At 65.5% G+C, this 17,582-nt stretch overlaps 4 protein-coding genes across 7 annotated transcripts; 2 read left to right on the plus strand and 2 right to left on the minus strand.

Moving 5' to 3' along the window:
• The first annotated feature begins 2 nt into the window (after positions 1-2).
• LRRC45 (leucine rich repeat containing 45) lies at positions 3-7,197 on the plus strand. 3 transcript variants are annotated; one of them, XM_077166253.1, is made up of 17 exons: positions 3-68; positions 338-684; positions 1,173-1,234; positions 1,631-1,701; positions 1,950-2,128; positions 2,368-2,496; positions 3,379-3,491; positions 3,746-3,804; positions 3,956-4,033; positions 4,179-4,314; positions 4,380-4,457; positions 4,552-4,663; positions 4,763-4,833; positions 5,242-5,334; positions 5,587-5,679; positions 6,107-6,428; positions 6,601-7,197. In XM_077166253.1, the coding sequence occupies exons 2-17, from the start codon at positions 465-467 to the stop codon at positions 6,795-6,797; spliced, it is 2,013 nt and encodes a 670-aa protein (XP_077022368.1). In that variant the 5' UTR covers positions 3-68; positions 338-464; the 3' UTR covers positions 6,798-7,197. The 3 variants fall into 3 exon arrangements, with proteins under 3 accessions (XP_077022368.1, XP_077022367.1, XP_077022369.1); XM_077166252.1 differs by having other exon boundaries at positions 6-684; XM_077166254.1 differs by lacking the exons at positions 3-68; positions 338-684; positions 1,173-1,234 and having other exon boundaries at positions 1,629-1,701; positions 2,318-2,496; positions 6,601-7,196.
• A 489-nt stretch (positions 7,198-7,686) lies between these two features.
• Positions 7,687-10,130, plus strand: RAC3 (Rac family small GTPase 3). The gene is made up of 6 exons (XM_077166258.1): positions 7,687-7,783; positions 8,333-8,404; positions 8,588-8,705; positions 8,813-8,875; positions 9,288-9,447; positions 9,666-10,130. Exons 1-6 carry the CDS (start codon positions 7,749-7,751, stop codon positions 9,794-9,796), a joined length of 579 nt encoding a protein of 192 aa, XP_077022373.1. The 5' UTR covers positions 7,687-7,748; the 3' UTR covers positions 9,797-10,130.
• A 1,294-nt stretch (positions 10,131-11,424) lies between these two features.
• Positions 11,425-13,240, minus strand: DCXR (dicarbonyl and L-xylulose reductase). Its single transcript, XM_077166257.1, has 8 exons — positions 13,112-13,240; positions 12,938-13,035; positions 12,340-12,494; positions 12,210-12,252; positions 12,034-12,133; positions 11,890-11,954; positions 11,687-11,804; positions 11,425-11,587 (listed from the first exon to the last, which is right to left on the minus strand). The coding sequence occupies exons 1-8, from the start codon at positions 13,161-13,163 to the stop codon at positions 11,484-11,486; spliced, it is 735 nt and encodes a 244-aa protein (XP_077022372.1). The 5' UTR covers positions 13,164-13,240; the 3' UTR covers positions 11,425-11,483.
• A 1,747-nt stretch (positions 13,241-14,987) lies between these two features.
• LOC143686133 (carbonyl reductase [NADPH] 2) lies at positions 14,988-17,112 on the minus strand. 2 transcript variants are annotated; one of them, XM_077163147.1, is made up of 8 exons: positions 16,971-17,112; positions 16,368-16,465; positions 16,109-16,263; positions 15,977-16,019; positions 15,735-15,834; positions 15,523-15,587; positions 15,312-15,429; positions 14,988-15,175 (listed from the first exon to the last, which is right to left on the minus strand). In XM_077163147.1, the coding sequence occupies exons 1-8, from the start codon at positions 17,020-17,022 to the stop codon at positions 15,021-15,023; spliced, it is 786 nt and encodes a 261-aa protein (XP_077019262.1). In that variant the 5' UTR covers positions 17,023-17,112; the 3' UTR covers positions 14,988-15,020. The 2 variants fall into 2 exon arrangements, with proteins under 2 accessions (XP_077019262.1, XP_077019263.1); XM_077163148.1 differs by having other exon boundaries at positions 14,988-15,215.
• Between the last annotated feature and the right edge of the window lie 470 nt (positions 17,113-17,582).

Below are 17,582 nucleotides of genomic sequence, written 5' to 3' on the forward strand. Positions count from 1 at the left end.
CTTCCTGGATACCAGGCGCGCCAACGAGCGAGGAGGGTTCCCGCGGGGCGCGGGGCGCGGGCGCTGCGGTACGTGCGACGCCCCTCTCTGCTGCCCGGACCAGTGGTCCCCACGTACCCGCGCGGCCCCAGATCGGCCCGCTGGGGGAGGCCCCCTGCCCCTTCTCGAGCGCTGCTCGAGCCCCCACCCGTGCCGCGTCCTCCTGGGGCCTTCCCGCCTTTCCCCTTGAGGGTCTCCGCCTGAGCCTCGGCGCGCATCCCGCCCCCAGCGCTGTGGGTTTTGCTGGGCGGTCACTGCGGTCCACACGGAGCAGCTACATTCCCGGCTGCTTCCTCAGCCCAGGCACTCCACCCAGGACCCCAGGGCAGAGCAGGGTCTGTCCCCCTGTCTTCGGGGTCCCCCGCTGGCTCGCGCTGGGGTCCATCTCCAGGCGCAGAAGAGGGAGCCCGCGAGCGTCCCAAGCCATGGAGGACTTCCGGCGCTCCTACAGCCGCCTGTGCCAGGAGAGCGGGGCCGAGCCCCAGGAGGCCGTCCTGCAGCGCCTGCACGAGCAGCGGAGGGGCCGGCTGGACCTGGCCGCGCAGAGCCTGACGGTGGACACGTGCGGGGCCCTCGGCAGGCTGCTGCGGACCGAGGCGCTGTTCACGGAGCTGGTGCTGAGCGACTGCATGCTGAGCGAGGAAGGTGGGCGCGGGCCCGCGACCTCAGGGCCTTCTCAGGGAGCGCTGGAGGGGGCGCCCTTGGCTCCCCTCAGGCTCTGGAGCAGGCTGGTCCTCTGGCAATGAGAGCAGGGAGCCCCCGCGTACTGACACTCCTTCGCAGGCCTCCTGCTCCTCCTGTACCTTGGTTGAGGCTGGACACGGGTGTTCCGTGAGAAGCCGCTTCCCTCCCTGAAAGCTAGGGGCAGTGGGAGATGCCCCATTCATCACAGAGTGGAGAGCGGCACGTCCTCAGGTGCCATCTAGAGTGAGGGGTCAGCAGCCAACTTTGTACCTGGCAGTGGTTGCACATGTCTCAGGGGAACCTAAGAGAAGGGGCCGAGTTATTTCTGACTCTGATACAGACCTGTGGGAACCATCAATACTGTATCTGGGGGTCTTCCCAAGATGACAGCCCACGGGAAGGGAGTTGGGCAACTGGGGTGGGGGTAAATATCACTTCCTCCCCTCCAGGGGCCAGGCTGCTGCTCCAGGGGCTGTGCTCCAACTCTGCCGTGAGGCTCCTGGATTTAAAGGTGAGGGCGGCGGGGTGGGGGGAAGATATGGGTGGCTTCAGGGAGCTGTGGGGGCTGCCCTGGGCTCTGGACAGGGGCCAGAGACCATACCTATGGGTTGTCTTGACACCCGGGGCCTCTATGTTATGTTCTGGTGGCCCCATAAATGTGTGCACATTCCGAGGGCAGGGGTGTGAGTCCCAGAGTGTTCACCTGTGTGAGCAGAATAAGCCAACACCAGGAAGCCCCTGACACCCACAAGAAGGTGGGGAGACAAACATCAAGGAGCACCTCTGGCCAGATCTTACCCGAGAGTCTTGCCATCCCCCAAAGTCAGGCGTTGCCTGCTGCCTGAGCTGCCCCTTGGGGTGTGAGACATGGGGATGGGCGTAACTGGCTGGCCTGTTCCTGTCTCAGGGAAATAACCTTCAAGCTGCAGGGGCCGAGGCTCTGGGAAAACTCCTCCAACAAAACAAATCCATTCAGAGGTAAGGCAGCTACCCCATGACCCCCTCAACCCTTGCTCCCCTTTCTCCGTGTGGCTCAGAGTTAGCCCCAACGGCTCCTGTGGCCTGGAGGAGTTTCCCACCTGTGTGGGAAAAGCTGGCTGGGGAAGCCTCACAACTGCTGGTGGCAAGTTGGCAGGATGTAAATCACCCTCCCTACTCAAGCGCTGCAGCCCCGGGAGCAGGGGGCCTCTCAGGGCTGGGCACCCTCATGGCCACCCCTCCCTCAGCCTCACCCTGGAGTGGAACAACCTGGGTGCATGGGAGGACGCCTTTGCCACCTTCTGCGCGGGCCTGGGCGCCAATGTTGCCCTGCTGCAGCTGGACCTTCGCAACAACCAAATCAGCCACCGGGGGGCCGAGGAGCTGGCCCTGGCCCTGAGGAGCAACGCCAGCCTGCAGCGGCTGGGTGAGGCCCCCACGTGGACCCCCGCTGGGGAGCAGCCCCTCGGTGCCTCTGTACTTTCCTCATCATCTCCCAGAAGCGAGCATGGTGGGGCAGGGGGGTGGGGGGTGGGTGTTCGCAGGCTTCTGTGTCTGCTTTGTTGAGGTGGTAGGTGTGGCCACCACGCCCACCCCGAACCTCCCGTCCTGACAGCCCCAGAAAGCATCCGGGAGCTCCGACCCTGACAACAAGTTTCCTTCCAGACCTGCGCTGGAATAATGTCGGCCTTCTGGGGGGCCGGGCCCTGGTGAACTGTCTCCCCAGCAACAGGACCCTCTGGAGCCTGGAGCTGGCCGGGAACAATGTCCCTGGGGACATCCTCCGAGCCGTGGGTACAGGCACCTGTGACCACAAATACATCCTTCCCAGTGGGGCTGGAAGCTGGCGTCTTGGACAGAGACCCAGTTACATGGGGGGGGGGGGCGAAGACCCGGAAGTTCATTATAAAAACCATCTCAGGTAAAGACCAGGAAGGAGAAGGGAAGTGCACATAAGAGAGGAGGGCAGCCACCGGTGCGTGTGCTCACCTCGCCACACCTGCATATGTGTGGAAGGCTTGGCACCTGCATGGTGGCTGGCGTCCCACAGAAGAGGAAGCTGAGCACAGAAAGGCCTAGGCCTTAGGCAGCATGAGTGGCCCTGTCCTGATGCCTGGGAAGGCCTTGGGGCCTGGGGAAGGGCACCCACGAGCTGCTGGCTGTGGATGCACCTGGCCCCTGCCACCTTTGCTGGAGCCCATGGGGTCCATGTCCCACCCCACTGTTGGTGATGCCCAGGCCTGGCTGAGCCCTCTGCACCCCTGTGCCCAGGTGGTCACTCCTCCTGCTGTACTTGCCCCTGATTGACAGTTTCCTCTGGTCCCTTCTCCACACTGCTGTTTGGGTCTTTCCAGAACCAGGGTCTAAGCTAATCCCCTGCAGTGCCTTTCACCTCTGGGATGGGGTCAGATGCCCAGGTAGTACCAGCATACTTGGGTATCCAGCATTGCTATCCCCACGACACCCCCTATGCCCATGGCCTCCAGCAGCTTCTCGAGGCCCCCACGGCTGCACCCAACCCCTGCTCGGCACCACCATGCTGAAGGCCCTCGCCTTGGTCAGGGCTGGGCCTGCCAGGTCCCGGGAGTCGGGCAGCTCGAGCACTAGCAAGGGTGCGGGTGAGCCACGTGCTGGTCCCAGCAGTTCCCTCTGTGGCTACATACCACCTTCCCACAGAGCAAGCCATGGGCCACAACCAGGACCGGCAGGGCGCCTTCCGGGAAAGCCAGGCCCGCACCCACGTGCTCAGCAAGGAAATCCAGAACCTGCGGCAGGAGAAGTCTAAACAGGTGGCTGTGGCGTCCGGGCCTGGGCCTGCGGTGGATAGTGGGCAGTGGGCCACCTGCCCCTTCCCAAGGCCCTGAGGCCGTTCCCCTCCTCAGGCCTCCTGGGCTGCTGTACCTGTGCCCCAGGCCTCCCTTTTGGGGAGCCTTCCTCCACTGCAGAATGGAGAGTAGGGCACAGAGGCCGTGTCCCTCATGTGCCTACTGAGGGGGCTGCAGGGCTGTGGGGACCCTGATGTGCTGTTGGGCTCTGTCCGTAGTTCCTGGACTTGATGGAGACAATTGATAAGCAGCGGGAGGAGATGGTCCAGAGCAGCAGGTGAGGGGCCCAGGGTGGGGGCGGGAGGAGGAGGGTGTGGGGCCCTGTCTCTCTGAGCCTCGGCTCCCCCACTCACACGGAGCGCACAAGAGGTCTCCCTCGGCTCCTATGGCTGAGGTCCCACGAGGCTCCAGGTCCGCTCTGCCCACAGGACGTCAGCTGCACGCGTGGCGCAGCTCCAGGAGGCACTGGGCGAGAGGCACTCTGTCATCAATGCCCTCACGGCCAAGTAAGCGGGTGCCAGACGGGCAGGAGGGGATTCCCAGGGGGCTCAAAGGAACCTGACCCTGGGCAGGGGTGTAGGGGTGAAAATAAGAGCCTGAGTTTCCAATGTCAGCCGGGGGTATCCAGAACGGGGGTCTCCCTCCTTCCAGGCTGCAGATGACCGAGGCGGCCCTGGCACTGTCAGAGCAGAAGGTCCAGGCCCTGGGGGAGCTTCTGGCTGCTGCTGAGCAGGAGAAGCAGAGCCTGTCCCAGAAACAATCAAAGGAGCGGAGGCTGGAGCAGCAGGTGGGCAGGTGACTGACGGGCCGGTGGGTAGGGTGGGCAGGCGTTGGGTGACTGGTCTCTCTCAGGAAGCTGCAGAGCGTGAATCCAAGCTCCTCAGAGATCTGTCTGCTGCCAATGAAAAGAACCTACTTCTGCGAAACCAGGTAGGGAGCGGTGGGCTGGACATGGGGGCCACTGGGCCTGGGGGCCTGGGCAGGGCCATGCGGAGCCGGGCTTCCCTCCTGGCTGGCTCCCCAGGTGGGTGAGCTGGAGCAGAGGGTGAAAGCTCAGCAGGAACAGCTGTTCCAGAGCAGGGAGGCACTGACGACCTCATCAGCCGAGCTGAAGGTGCGCGCCGTCCAGGCCGAGGGTGAGCATGGGGCTGCCGAGAGGCCGTGAGATGGGGTGCCCTGGCCCGGGGCCCTCCGGGGCCACTCACCCACCACGGTCCTCCCCGCTGGGCTTCCAGAACGGCTAGAAATGGAGAAGAGGAGGTTCAAGCAGGGCCTGGAGGATGCAGAGCACCTACGGTGCAAAGAGGTGCCTGTACCTGCTAGATGCCCTCTGGCCTTCCCACACTCCACCCCGGGTGTCCCCTAGCCAGCCTTGGACTGCTGGGGTGGCAGCTCCTGGCCTCTCTGAGCAAATGACAGACTCAGAACCTCCCAGCAAGGATCTGAAAGGGTACCCCAAACGTGCCCCAGTTAGAGTTGCAGGGGGGCTCCGGGCCGTGGCAGAGCTGTGCCCACCTGTGCAGGGTGTGTGTTCTGGGATTGCCAGGGCTGGGCCAGGTGGTGGTGTGACATGCTCTCCATCCTCAGTCCCCACCAAGACGCTCCAGGCAGCCCTTGTTCAGAAGGAGCGGGGTCTCCCCTAGGGGTGGAGGCTAGGGAAGCAGACCCCTGGCAGCCCGGCAGCCTGCCAGCTTGTGCTCCCATATCTGGGCAGGTGGAGCACATGACCCGCCACATGGAGGAGAGCGAGCGGGCCATGCATGAGAGAGTGCAAAGGCTGGAGGCCATGCGGCTGTCCCTGGAGGAGGTAGGCCAGGCCTGGGTGCCCAGCAGTGCCCTCCCGCAGCCTTAACCCCTGGCTTAGGGGGGAGGTCCCCGGGTTGCCAGGTCCCGGACCTCATCAGGCCCCAACTTGGGAGCCCACCATGTGTTCCCTGTGAGGCATTCAGGTTCCCTTCCCGTGAAAGCCCCTGCTCGGAGGAGGGGGTGGAGATGGCAGAGAGGAGGCTGGGAGAGAAATGCTCCCGGTGTGAGCCACAGATACGGGTACTGGATGCAGGAGCTGAGCCGCCTGAAGGCTGCTGCCCTCAGCGAGCGCAGCCAGGCCGAGGAGGAGCTCATCAAGGCTAAGAACCAGGTCCGACTGGAGGAGGTGAGACTAAAGCCAAGGGTGGACACACTTGTCACCAACAGCACTGTCCTGTCCTTAATGAGGTGGGGGGAGGGGAACCTGCCAAGATGCCCCAGCCAGCAGGGTGAAAGCTGGGTAAGGCAGGGCCATTTGGGCCCCATAGCTGGGTCCTGTAGAGAGAGAGCAGGAGTCAGAGCCCCCATGGTCCCTACCAGTGGGGGTAGGGGGGAGGCGGGACACGAGGTCAGAACACTGGACCCATCAGCACAGCCCCAGCGGAGTGTTGCATCCACTGTTAGGGAAGCCGAGAAGTCTGTGCCAGTTCTGGATTGGGGGACAAATGGTGGGGGCGAAAGTCTGGGAGGCAGAGGAGGGGGCCAGCCAGCAGCCAGGGGGGACCCAGGTCCCCCTCTGCAATGCTCAGCAGCCCCTGTCCCTGGGCCCCCAGCAACAGCGCCTGGGACACCTGGAGGAGAAGCTGCGGCTGCTGGCACAGGCGCGGGACGAGGCCCAAGGTGCCTGCCTCCAGCAGAAGCAGGCAGTGGCTGAGGCACAGGCGCGCGCCGGGCAGCTGGGCCTGCAGGTGGAAGGGCTGCGGCGGCGCCTGGAGGAGCTGCAGCAGGAGCTGAGCAGCAAGGAGGAGGAAAAGGTGGCCGAGGTGGCCCGTGTGCGAGTGGAGCTGCAGGAGCAGATCGGCCGTCTGCAGGCTGAGCTGGCAGCCCAGAACGGGCTGCGGGAGAAGGTGGCTGCCCTGGAGAGGCAGCTGAAAGGTGAGCAAGCCCCGCCCCTCCCTCCAGGGGCCAGCAGATGCGCCTGCTCGGGTCTCTGCTGGGCATGGTATCGGCCTCCGGGGACCAGCACCATCCCAGGACTGCCCTGTGCCCTGGGACAGCGGCCACTTGTGTGGCCGATCCCCCTGCTCACCAGCTGCTCCCCCTGCAGTGATCGCCAGTGACCACCGGGAGGCGCTGCTGGACAGAGAGAGCGAGAACGCCTCCCTCCGCGAGAAGCTGCGGCTGAAGGAGGCTGAGATGGCCCGCATCCGGGATGAAGAGGCCCACAGAGCCAGCTGCTTGCAGAATGCCGTCCTGGCCTATGTGCAGGGGTCCCCCCTGAGGACTCTGAGTCCCCATAAGTGAGGAGAAGCAGCGTGGTTCCAGGAGAGGCAGCAACATAGCATCTGTGTCCCCTCCCTGTCCCTTGCCCCTGAGGGAGCAGCCCGTCGGTGCCCACTCCTGCTTAGGCAGCGTCTGTGCCCTGGGGACAGGCTACCACGCCCTCACCGACCGGTGGCGCAGGGCCGAGTTGGGGACATCCCTGCAGCTCGCCACGGGCCAGCAGAGCCGTGGTGCGCCTGGAGGCCAGGAAGCCGGTGCCTCCCCCTTCCTTCTGTCCCAAGCCCGAGAACGACAAGGAAATTCGGAGCACACCCCGAGCCCCGCGCGCGCCTTTTCTAATAACCTACCACGTAACCTGGGCTGCCCCGCGCGGCCTTCTGAAATACAGAAGCTTTGCGATACCGGCCGGCCCTGCCTCTGCGTCGCCGCCCTGCTGCCCACGGCACGCCCCTCCCAGGCCCGGGGGAGCAGCTTCCCCGGTGGGCGCGCCCGCCCTGGGGACCCTGTGACGGCGCCAGCCCCGGCTTCACCGGCCCCCACCGCCTGGCGGCTGGAGCGCCGTGCGCGTCCCCGCAGCGGGGGGGCCCCGCGTGTTTTCCCAGGGAAGCCGACACGCCCGCGCCGCTCGTCCGGAGTCACCTCCGCCCCGGGGTCCCCCGAAGCCGCCCCCTGCCGCGCGGGTCATAGGGATACAGGGCCTCGTGCCCTGAGGACGCCGGGCCCGGGGACGGGCGAGGGCAGGGGGCGCCGCCGGGCCCCGGCCGTGGGGGCCCCGCCCTCCAGCCTCGCGCCCGCGGAGCCCCGGCGGGGGCGGGGCCGGGGCGGGGCCGGCGCCCCCCGCCCGCCCGGCGCTCGGCTGTCTCCGCGCGCGGCGCTCGGCGGCGCTCGGCTGTCTCCGGCCGCTGCGGCGCGGGGCATTTCTCCGCAGCTCGGCTCGCGGCCGCGCCCGCCGCCGCCCCGGCCCCGGTGCCCATGCAGGCCATCAAGTGCGTGGTGGTCGGCGACGGGTGAGTGTCCGGCCCGGGCCGCTCCGGGCGGGGGACGCGGGGCGGAGGGCGGGGAAGAGGGGTGCGGCTTCTCGCGTCCCCGCGCCGCGCGGCGCCTGGGCCTGGGGCGGGGCCCTGGATCGGCGGGCGAAGGCGGGTGGCCTGGCCCGGCCCCCGATGCCGCCCGCTCTCCGCCACCGGGGCTGGAGAGTAGGGCGAGGCGGGGTCCACGGCGCTGCGACCGGCGCGGGCGGGGCCCGGCCTCTCACCTGGGCTGGGCCCGCAGCCCGGCCCGCTCCGCGCCCCTCTCCCGGGGTGTCCACCCCCTCCCCCAGCCCTGCGCCCGCGCCCGTGCCCACCGGCGCCCGTGCCCACCGCGCCGCCCCTCGGAGGGCCGCCTGGCCCCGACCCCGACCCTCTTGCCTCCTGGGTCGCTGTGGATGTGCCGGGAGAGCCCCGCGTGCCCGCCGCCAGCTCCCAGCTCGGCCCCTGGCTCGGTGGGCGGGGCGCGCCGGCGGGAAGGGGCTGCGGGGCAGGCGGGCCCGGGGCCAGCTGGTGGTCTCTCCGCAGCGCCGTGGGGAAGACGTGCCTGCTGATCAGCTACACCACCAACGCCTTCCCCGGAGAGTACATCCCCACCGTGTGAGCGCAAGCTGGGGTCCTGGGCGGGGATGCCCTGGGCAGGGGGCGGGCCCAGGTGGCCTCAGGCCGGCGCCCTGGTTCTGGGCCGCTGGGGTGTGCCCGGGCCTGAGCACCCCAGGCTCCGCCTGGGCTGGGAGGAGCCCTCTTCCCCACCCCCAACTGTTCCCGGCTCTGCTCCTGCAGTTTTGACAACTACTCGGCCAATGTGATGGTGGACGGGAAGCCGGTCAACCTGGGGCTGTGGGACACTGCTGGGCAGGAGGATTACGACCGCCTGCGGCCTCTCTCCTATCCCCAAACAGTAGGTGCCCGCCCCCACCTGCCAGGGCCAGGCCCCTGGGGGCTGGATAGCCATGTGGGCTGTGTTGGGATCTTCTTGACCACCCCTGCCCCTTCTGCTCTCCCCAGGATGTCTTTCTGATCTGCTTCTCCCTGGTGAGCCCAGCCTCCTTTGAGAATGTTCGTGCCAAGGTAGGAGACTGGGGGGCTGGGAGGGTGGCCAAGGGGGCTAGTCTTGGTGGGGTCAGGGTCTCTTCCTTGAGCTCCTTAGGCAGGGATTAGCAGATTGTGCTTTGGAGACCAAGGAGGTACCTGCTCTGCTTGGGGTGGGCACACGGGGCGGATCTGGAGGTGGGCCTGGGAAGTGGTATGAGGGGTGAAGGGCTGCCATTGGGGGTGGGCAAGGCCGCGAGCCGACTGGGAGGCCGTGCTGGACCTTGCGGATTCCTGGCCGGCCTTTGGTCCCGGTCGTTTTCCCCCAGACCCATGGTCACCCCATGAAGTGGAAAGGGAAGGAAGGGGGTGTGTCCTGGGCCCGGCTGGGTAGAAGTCGAGGTAGGGGAGGAGGGCCCGGGACCTGAGGGCCGGCACCTGTGGCCTGCAGTGGTACCCGGAGGTACGGCATCACTGTCCCCACACGCCCATCCTCCTGGTGGGCACTAAGCTGGACCTCCGTGACGACAAGGACACCGTCGAGCGGCTGCGGGACAAAAAGCTGGCGCCTATCACCTACCCCCAGGGCCTAGCCATGGCCCGGGAGATTGGTGAGTCAGGGGAGGGCAAAAGGGCAGGCCTGCCTTGACCCCCTTTCGCTCACCTGCTCCCAGTGATCCTTCCTCTTGCTGACCCTGCCCTTACTGACCCCTGCTACCATGTGACTGTCTTTGACCCATGCTTTTGCCGCTCCCGTCCTCGCTGCCCTATCTCATGCTGATGCTCCTCTCCGTGGACCCCCCATGGGGCCCACCCTGGCTGCCCCCAGGTTCAGTCAAGTATCTGGAGTGCTCGGCCCTGACTCAGCGGGGCCTGAAGACGGTGTTCGACGAGGCCATCCGGGCTGTACTGTGCCCACCCCCTGTGAAGAAGCCTGGAAAGAAATGCACCATCTTCTAGAACCTTCTCGTGTCAGGCAGCAGGGCCCAGACCAACGCCTACCCGTGCTTGCTGTCTGCTGGCCAAGTTGGGGTTCCCTGGGTCTGCGGTGGGAGAAGTGGCATGGGGGGGAGGGGAGAAGCATGGGGAGGGGCTGTGGCCCAGGGGGGCGGGCAGGGCTCAGGTCCTTGGCCACCCTTTCCAGAGGCCAGGAGGGAGCAGGGTCTCCCTCAGCTGCAGGGGTATGTCTGGGCAGCCCCAGGATGGGCCTCCCTGCCTGGGTGAGGGTTCTGGCCGCTGAGCCCCAGGTTGGGGCAGTCCCTGGTTTTATACAATAAACATCCTCTGCCAATGCCTCCTGCCTCTCACTCTGGGTCCACCTGCCCACCCCGACCAGCGGTGCAACAGTCCCCCCTCCCAGGTCTCAGGCCCCCAAAGGGCGTTCTGAGCCTGACCCCACAGCCTGGGTGTGTGCCTTCATCTCCTAAGGGAAGACAGTCCTGGCTGAAGTGGGAGCAAAGAAGGAAGCCTCCTTTGTGCTCAACAGAGTGGCTGCCCTGGGCCTGAGAGGGGGCAGCAGAGGGGGCAAGTGTGCTCAGCCTTCAGCCCTGGCTGGAGTGAGTTGGGACCGAAGGGCATGGACAGAGGCATGGGGTGGGCTGACCTTGTTGGAGTCAGGAACAGTGGGGACAAGGCTGGCTCAGAGGCTCTATCCTGAGGCCACAAGGCAGAAGTGTGATTACAGTTGTCACATGTGGCTTTGGGCTCCCATCTGGTGGTATGCAGAGCCCTTGGTGAGATTTGCAGGAATTTTGCAAGTTGGGGTTGCAAAACAGCCACAGATAAAAACTAAATTCTATAAGCTTACAATTAGACAAGTTTTACTAAAAGCAAAATTAATACCTACCAAAGACTCACCCCTTCCTGAGGGGTTCTGTTCACCTGTGATTACCTCGGGGTCACCACACTGACTTCCTGGGTGGCAGAGGTGCCACGTAATGGCACCACTGCATGTACACACAAGTCCTTGTTCAGCAGCACTAAAATGTCACAAGCTCAGCCATGGGAGTATCTACACCGTGGAGATAGGCCAACGCTACAAATCTGGCTTGATTTATTGTTTTGCTGATTGTCTAGAGGTGATGGGGGAGATGTTACTGGTGATTAAACTTGAGTGTGCAGCATCTTCACAGAACACCGTGAATTATGTGGAGCTGACGATACACGCTTTGAGTACTTGGAAACCACCACCTGATTCAGCAAAGCACCTGCTCGTGTCTTGGACAAATGAGTGACACTCCACATACATCTCCCTCGTTTCACAAAATCTTGTCTTAACGCATTCATTTCAAGGGCTATCAGCCAACATTTGGTGGGAATTATACTCATAGAGCCAGCTGGTAAACACGAACACTCCATGGTTTCCTTGCCTCAGGTCTCTGGACCAGGCTATTGGCCAACTTTGGCCAAATTCACTCCCTCCTCCAGAGGCCTTCCAAAAGGTCCTGCCTTCTAACCCTGGCCAAGGAGTCGGCCAGACCCAAAAACCACGGCGGTGGCGGTGGGAGGCAGAAGCCACCTGGCTTGGAGCATGGGTCTCGTGGCCCCTCCCTACACAGAACCCATGCCTACACCTGACAGCCTGGGAATCAGCACACAGCAGGAGCAGGTTTATTAGAGGGACAGGTGGGCCAGGGTGTGGAGGGGCTCAGGTGGCCAGGAAGCCCCCATCCACGGGCAGAGTGGTGCCCGTGGTCATGCCGCTGCGGTCACTCAGCAGGAAGAGGATGCTGTCCACCACGTCCTCCACCTCTGTGGGAGGCCGGGGCTCAGAGGGCTGCCCTGTTCCGCCCCATCCCTCCCCATCCACGCCTCCCCCCCCACCGCAGGGCTGGGCTCCTCTGGACTCACCCGCAAACCTGCCGAGCGGGATGCGGTCCAGCATGGGCTTGGCCTTCTGGGGGTCACTCCAGTTGGCCTTGCCCATGGGTGTCATCACTACCGTGGGGTTGACCGCATTGACACGGATCTGTGCCGAGAAAGGTGGAGGGTTGGTGAGGCCAGCCCGGGCCCTGCACCCGAGGGCTGGCGGTGGGAGGTGCTGGCGCACTCACCTTGTGTGGCCCGAGCTCGAGGGCCATGACTTTGGTCAGCATGTCTAAGGCGCCCTTGGTGGAGCCTGGGAGGACGCAGAGCATGAAGCCCATGAGGGTGGGGCGGGGCCTGGCATGGGCTTTGGGCGGGGCTACATTACTTACAATAGACGCTGTGTCTGTCTATAGCACGCTGCGAGGCCTGGCTGGAGACGTTCACGATGGCCCCATGCGCTCCGCGGGCTATCAGACCCCGGGCCACAATCTGGAATTGTGGTGAGTGGTCAGGCCGAATAGGGGCCGCCACTCTTTGTCACACCCCTCCTGGCAGGGCCGCTCACCTGGGACACCTGGATGACAGCCCGCAGGTTCACATCGAAAGAACTGGAGGCAGACAGGCAGACCCTGCTCAGAGACTGGCGTGGCTGCAGGGGCAGCCATATCCCCACCTCCCACCTCCCAGGGGCTCACATGTCAAATGCCTCCTTGGTGACCTCCAGGAAGGGCTGCAGCAGGGCCACGGCGGCGTTGTTCACCAGCAGGTCCACGGGGCCCACGCCGCTCAGCGCTTGCTCTGTGGCCTCCCAGTCTCCCAGGTCCACGCACAGGGGCTCAATTCCTGGGCACTGGATGTGTGGGAGGAGGGGCAGCTAACATACCTAAGAAAAGGCACAGCCGGGTCTGTGCACCCCGAAGGTCAGGGCGAGGGTTGGGGTCCAGGAGGGCTAGTTCCCTTCTTGGGACTCAGAATCCCAGGGAGCTGCTGGGGAGGGAGAAGGGGGCGGAGAGTACGCCTGGCCCGGACCCGCCTCCGGCCAATCCACTTCCTCCCTGCGCCCGATGGCCTCTGGCCTTGGGCCTGCCCCGCAGCCATTCCACCTTCCTTCCATACCCAGGGGTCCTCGCCTCTCTCTCGGCCACACGGAGGCCGCAAGCCCCGCGGTGGGTTTGTTGAGGGTCCCCTGCCCCGCGAAGGGAGGGAGTCGGTCCCATCCCCGATGCCCGCCCCCGGCCTCGTCCCCCGCCCGCGGAGCTCGGGACCCGGCCGCACCGGGCCGGCGGCGCCTACCTCGCGGGCCAGGCTGTCCAGGTCGGCCCGGGACCGACTCACGGCCACCACCTGCGCGCCCGCCGCGTGCAGCGCCTGGACCGTGCCGCGCCCGATGCCTGCGGGGAGCGAGTTCAGCGCCGGCGCCCTCGCTTCGCGGACCCGCCCGCCGCCCCTGCTCGCCCGCGCACCCACCTTTGCCAGCCCCGGTAACCAACGCGCGGCGGCCGGCGAGTCCTGGCTCCATGGCCGCGCTGTCTCTGTCCGAAGCGCTCGGCTGCTGGACTTCTTGCTCCCCGCGCGCGGGGCGGTGGCCAGGCGAGCCGCGGGCCAATCGGAGGGCGGCGGGCGGCCTGGGGACCGCGACGTGCAGACGCTGCGCCTCCCGCGGGCGCCGATTGGCCGGATGGAGGGGGCGCGTCGGGGCGGGCTCCCGCCTGGCTGGGGGTGGTGCCATGCAAACGATGCACCTCCCGCGGGCCGCGATTGGCCGGAGGAGGGGGGCGCGGCAGGGGGCGGGGCCCTGCCTTCCCGGGGGCGGGGCCTCGCCTGGGGCCCAGAGCGCCCCTGGCGGTGGGGGTATCGCGGCAGAAGGTTCCCGCCCGCTGTTTTCTTTGTCAAGATTGTTACAAAACCGCATGTGGTGTTAACGCCCAAAAACCTGTGGCTTTGCACGGGGAACAAGGGCGTCAGTGCGAGCATTTCTTGCTTGGTTTCTTTTCTTTTTTTTTTTTTTTATTAATTAAAGAAAAAAAAAGAAATTAACCCAATATTTAGAAATCATTCCATTCTACTCTTGCTTGGTTTCTTTGAAGAAAATTCTGGCAAATGCTGCCTTGGGTCCCACCGGTCCCCAGACCCTGGAGCTGGTGAAGCGGGCGTCTCAGTTTGCCCAGAGGATCAGGGTTTGCAGAACCCAATTGGCCTGGAGAAGCAGCAGATACGCAACAAAGCTTTTGGAGGTGAACACCCGACCCTCGTGTGGCCACGGATACTTTTCAAAAATCGAACAGGGTGGGAAGGGATAGGACTGGGACTGTCGGCACAGCACAGGGCCGCCTTTGAGGAGACTTCCAGGTCACTCATGGATGTACACGCATGTGTGTCTGCTTGTGTGCCTGGGCCCCAAAGTAAAAGCCGTTTTGTTCTGTGGGTCACACACACCCCACACACTGAAGGGGCAGCTAGGGATGTTAGCCCAGGGCAGTGGGCAGGCTGGGTGCAAACACAGGTTTGAGGAGCTCCTGGAGGATGCACCCTGTAGCATCAATTCCCCACCCCTGATGGTGGGCTCCTCGGACCCTCGGTGCTTGCCAGAGAACATGGGAGAGGCAGCTGCCAGCTCATATGACATCAGCTTGAGCCCTGGCTCAGCTCACGCCCCTGGGTGACGCTCCCCGACTCCTGCCACTTGCCGCAGGGCCCGCAGCCTGAAAGATGGCCCAGATCTTGTTGCTGGGAGGCCCTGCGTGGCTGCTCAGAAGAGCCTTTGGCTCACTGGGCCCCTCCCCAGTCCCCCACCATCCGCCCCAACCTCATGCCACCACTCTGACCTCCCAGAAGGAGTACAGCTAACCCTGGGGTGGCCTTCAAGGACTTCTCTCTGGCCCAGGTGGCAAGGCTGGGGTACCTTGGGTCCCTGGGTGTACTCCTGCACCTCAGGACCCCTTCCCAGGCGGGCTGCCCTCCTATAGGGGATCTTGGCAGGTGCCCAGAAGTGGAGCTCAACTCTGTGCCATCCACCAGCCCCTCCTCCCCGGTGGAGCTCTCAGGCACCACCTCCCCAAGGGATGGCCTGGAAACCAGGGTGGGTGTCCCCCAAGCCCAGCCCCTCTACGCTTCCCGATGGGCATAGGGCAGGGAGGGGGGCTGTGGGCTCCGTCTGCCGCTGGTGAGGCATTGTGGGAGAGGGGCGTTTGTGCAGAAGAATAGCTGCCCTTGGGCCCCAAGGCGGGGTCAGGGGTGGAGTCCGGCTTCATGCAGAGTGGGGGTGCGCTACCCCCACTCCCCAATTCCTGTCCCTCTCCTCCTGGTCTCGCCGTGAGCCCACCAAGGCTCTAATACATGCTCATTGGGGACAACGGCCTCTGTTTATTTAGGGGAATTAACTCCCGCACAGCCATGGGGTGGGGGACAGAGGGCAGCTGCCCCTTGGGGACAGAGGCAGGTGGGGCCGAGGTCTCCCATGGGTGGCCCTAAGAGGACAGGTAGCCCGCGTCCACGAGAATGCCCGAGCCGCTGGTGGAGGCGCTGCAGTCACTGAGCAGGAAGAGGATGCTGTTCACCACGTCCTCCGACTCTACAGACCGGGCCAGCGGTCAGAGTCGCTGGGTGTGGCCCCGCCCAGTCCCCCCCCCCCCGCTGCCCCCCTCCCCCCACCCCGAACCCTCCTGACCTGCAAACTTCTTCAAGGGGTGACGCTCCTTCAGCTTCTGGGCAAACTCAGGGTCCAACATCACTTGCTTGCCCATGGCTGTGAGCACCACCGTGGGGTTGACCGAGTTCACCCGGATCTGGGCCGGGCGGCCAAGTTGGGGGCTCAGCATCCACAGCCCCTGCCCCTGCCCCGCCCCTCCCCCTGCCCCCTCTCCCCCCCCCGCACCCACCTTGTGTGGCCCCAGCTCCCAGGCCATGGCTTTGGTCAGCATGGTCATGGCACCCTTGGTGGAACCTGTTGGGAGAGGGACTCTGAGGACCCCTGGGGACACAGCCCTCCCTGCACGGCAGCCCAGCCCCAGGGTCCTTGCGCCTGGCGGTCCTGCATGGAGCGGGCGTGAGGTGGGGTGGGGGGGTGGCCAGGCTGGGCAGAAGGACTCACTGTAGGTGGCCAAGTTGGGTAAGGACACATGGGCCACCATGCTGGAGACATTGACAATGGAACCGGGCACGCCTCGCTCGATCAGTCCCCGGGCCACGATCTGGAAGTAGGAGAGGGCTGACTCCGCACCTGGGCCGCTCGGCGCGGGGGCCACCGGCCCACCTGGGGTGGGGTGGGGGGAGGCAGCCTGACGCCCACACCTGGGCCACTCAGCGCAGGGCCACGCCCTCCCACCGGCTCACCTGGGACACCTGGACTATGGAGCGCAGGTTCACGTTGAAGGACCTGGGGGACAGGAGGGGACAGATGCTGGCCACCGCACCGCCTCGCCCTCGGCACCCGCGCCCTGCCACCCGCCGGGCCCCCGCGCCCACCTGTTGAATGCCTCCTTGGTGACCTCCAGGAAGGGCTGCAGCAGGGCCACGGCAGCGTTGTTCACCAGCAGGTCGACGGGGCCCACGTCGCCCAGCGCCTGCGCCGTGGCCTCCCAGTCTCCCAGGTCCACGCACACGGGCTCGATTCCGGGGCACTGTGGGAGGTGCTGGGGGTAGGATGGGCCTGGAGCCCCCCCACACCACCCTCCCTCGCCACCCCCACCTGGGACCCAGGGGCGGGGCCGGGCCCATGTCTCACCTCCTGGGACAGGCTGACCAGGTCGCCACCAGTCCTGCTTACAGCCACCACCCTGGCCCCAGAGGCGTGCAGCGCCTTCACGGTGTCCCGCCCTATCCCTGCAGATGGGCAGATGCACCGGGGGTCAAGGCCAGCGGTAGGGAGGGGTGGGGGTGGGGCTGCAGCCCCAGCTGCCCAGGAGAGAGCAGGAGAGGGTGCTGGAGGCCAGAGGCATCTGGGTCAGGTCCCACCCGGCAGGCCACAGGCCAGGGGAGATCCCAGAGGCCAGCTAGCCCCTGCCAGGCCTGAGGGAGAGGGTGTGCCCAGGCCGGGATTCAGGGGGCCTCGGGCTGACCAGAGAGGGGCTGGTGTCCTGTACCAGGAAGGCTGCCCAGGCTGTGGCCACAGGAGGCGGCTGCAGGGGATGTGTGTGTGTGTGTGATGGGGGTATGTGTGTGATGGGGGGAGGGGGCAGCCCAGATCCTGGGTCTGGGTGCCCCCGAGGTGGGCCACGGTGGGTGGGGAGGCACAGGCACTGGCGTTTTGGGTGGGTGTGACAAGCCCACAGAGCCCCTGGGCAGCTCCCCACCGTGCCCCCTCCCCTCACACCCGGCTCATACCCACCTTTGCCAGCCCCTGTCACCAGGGCCCGCAGCCCGCTGAAATTGAGCTGCATTGTGCTATGAGCCTCTGTCCTCGCCACCGAGGTGGCCACAAGCTTTATAGCCCTGGGCACTCAGCGGGCAGGCCGAGGGTGCAGGGTGGGGCGGGCTGGCCCCGGGGGGGGGCGGGAAGGGCCCATGGGTGCAGGGTGGGGCGGGCACCGGGCATTTACTGCTCCAAGAGGCCTCTTCACCCACTCCTAGGAGGGCCTGAGCCAGAAACTCCACCCTCGATTTTGGGAAAGAAATTAGAGATAAACTGCATGCATCTGAGCAGCAGCTGTGGGCGGGTGGGGGGGTGTCCACGTGACAGTGGAATTTGGTCTTTTCCTTTTTCTTATCTGGATGGGAGCATTACCCTGCAACACTGGTTTTACTGGAAAAGGACCCTGGCCTCCTTGTCAGTTGGCTTTGTCCGAGCCTGGCCTTGGCGGCTCTCTGGGAGAACCTGCTGCCCCTGGGTGGGGGGTGGGGGGATGGCGGGGGCAGCCCTCACTGCACCTGCAAGCCCCAGGCCCAGTGCCTCTGGGGTGATGATAGCCCCCCCATGCCGGAGGCTCAGGCCTCACCCTTT

Source organism: Tamandua tetradactyla, chromosome 6 (genome assembly GCF_023851605.1).
Source record: "Tamandua tetradactyla isolate mTamTet1 chromosome 6, mTamTet1.pri, whole genome shotgun sequence".
In the NCBI taxonomy this organism is placed as follows: domain Eukaryota; kingdom Metazoa; phylum Chordata; class Mammalia; order Pilosa; family Myrmecophagidae; genus Tamandua; species Tamandua tetradactyla.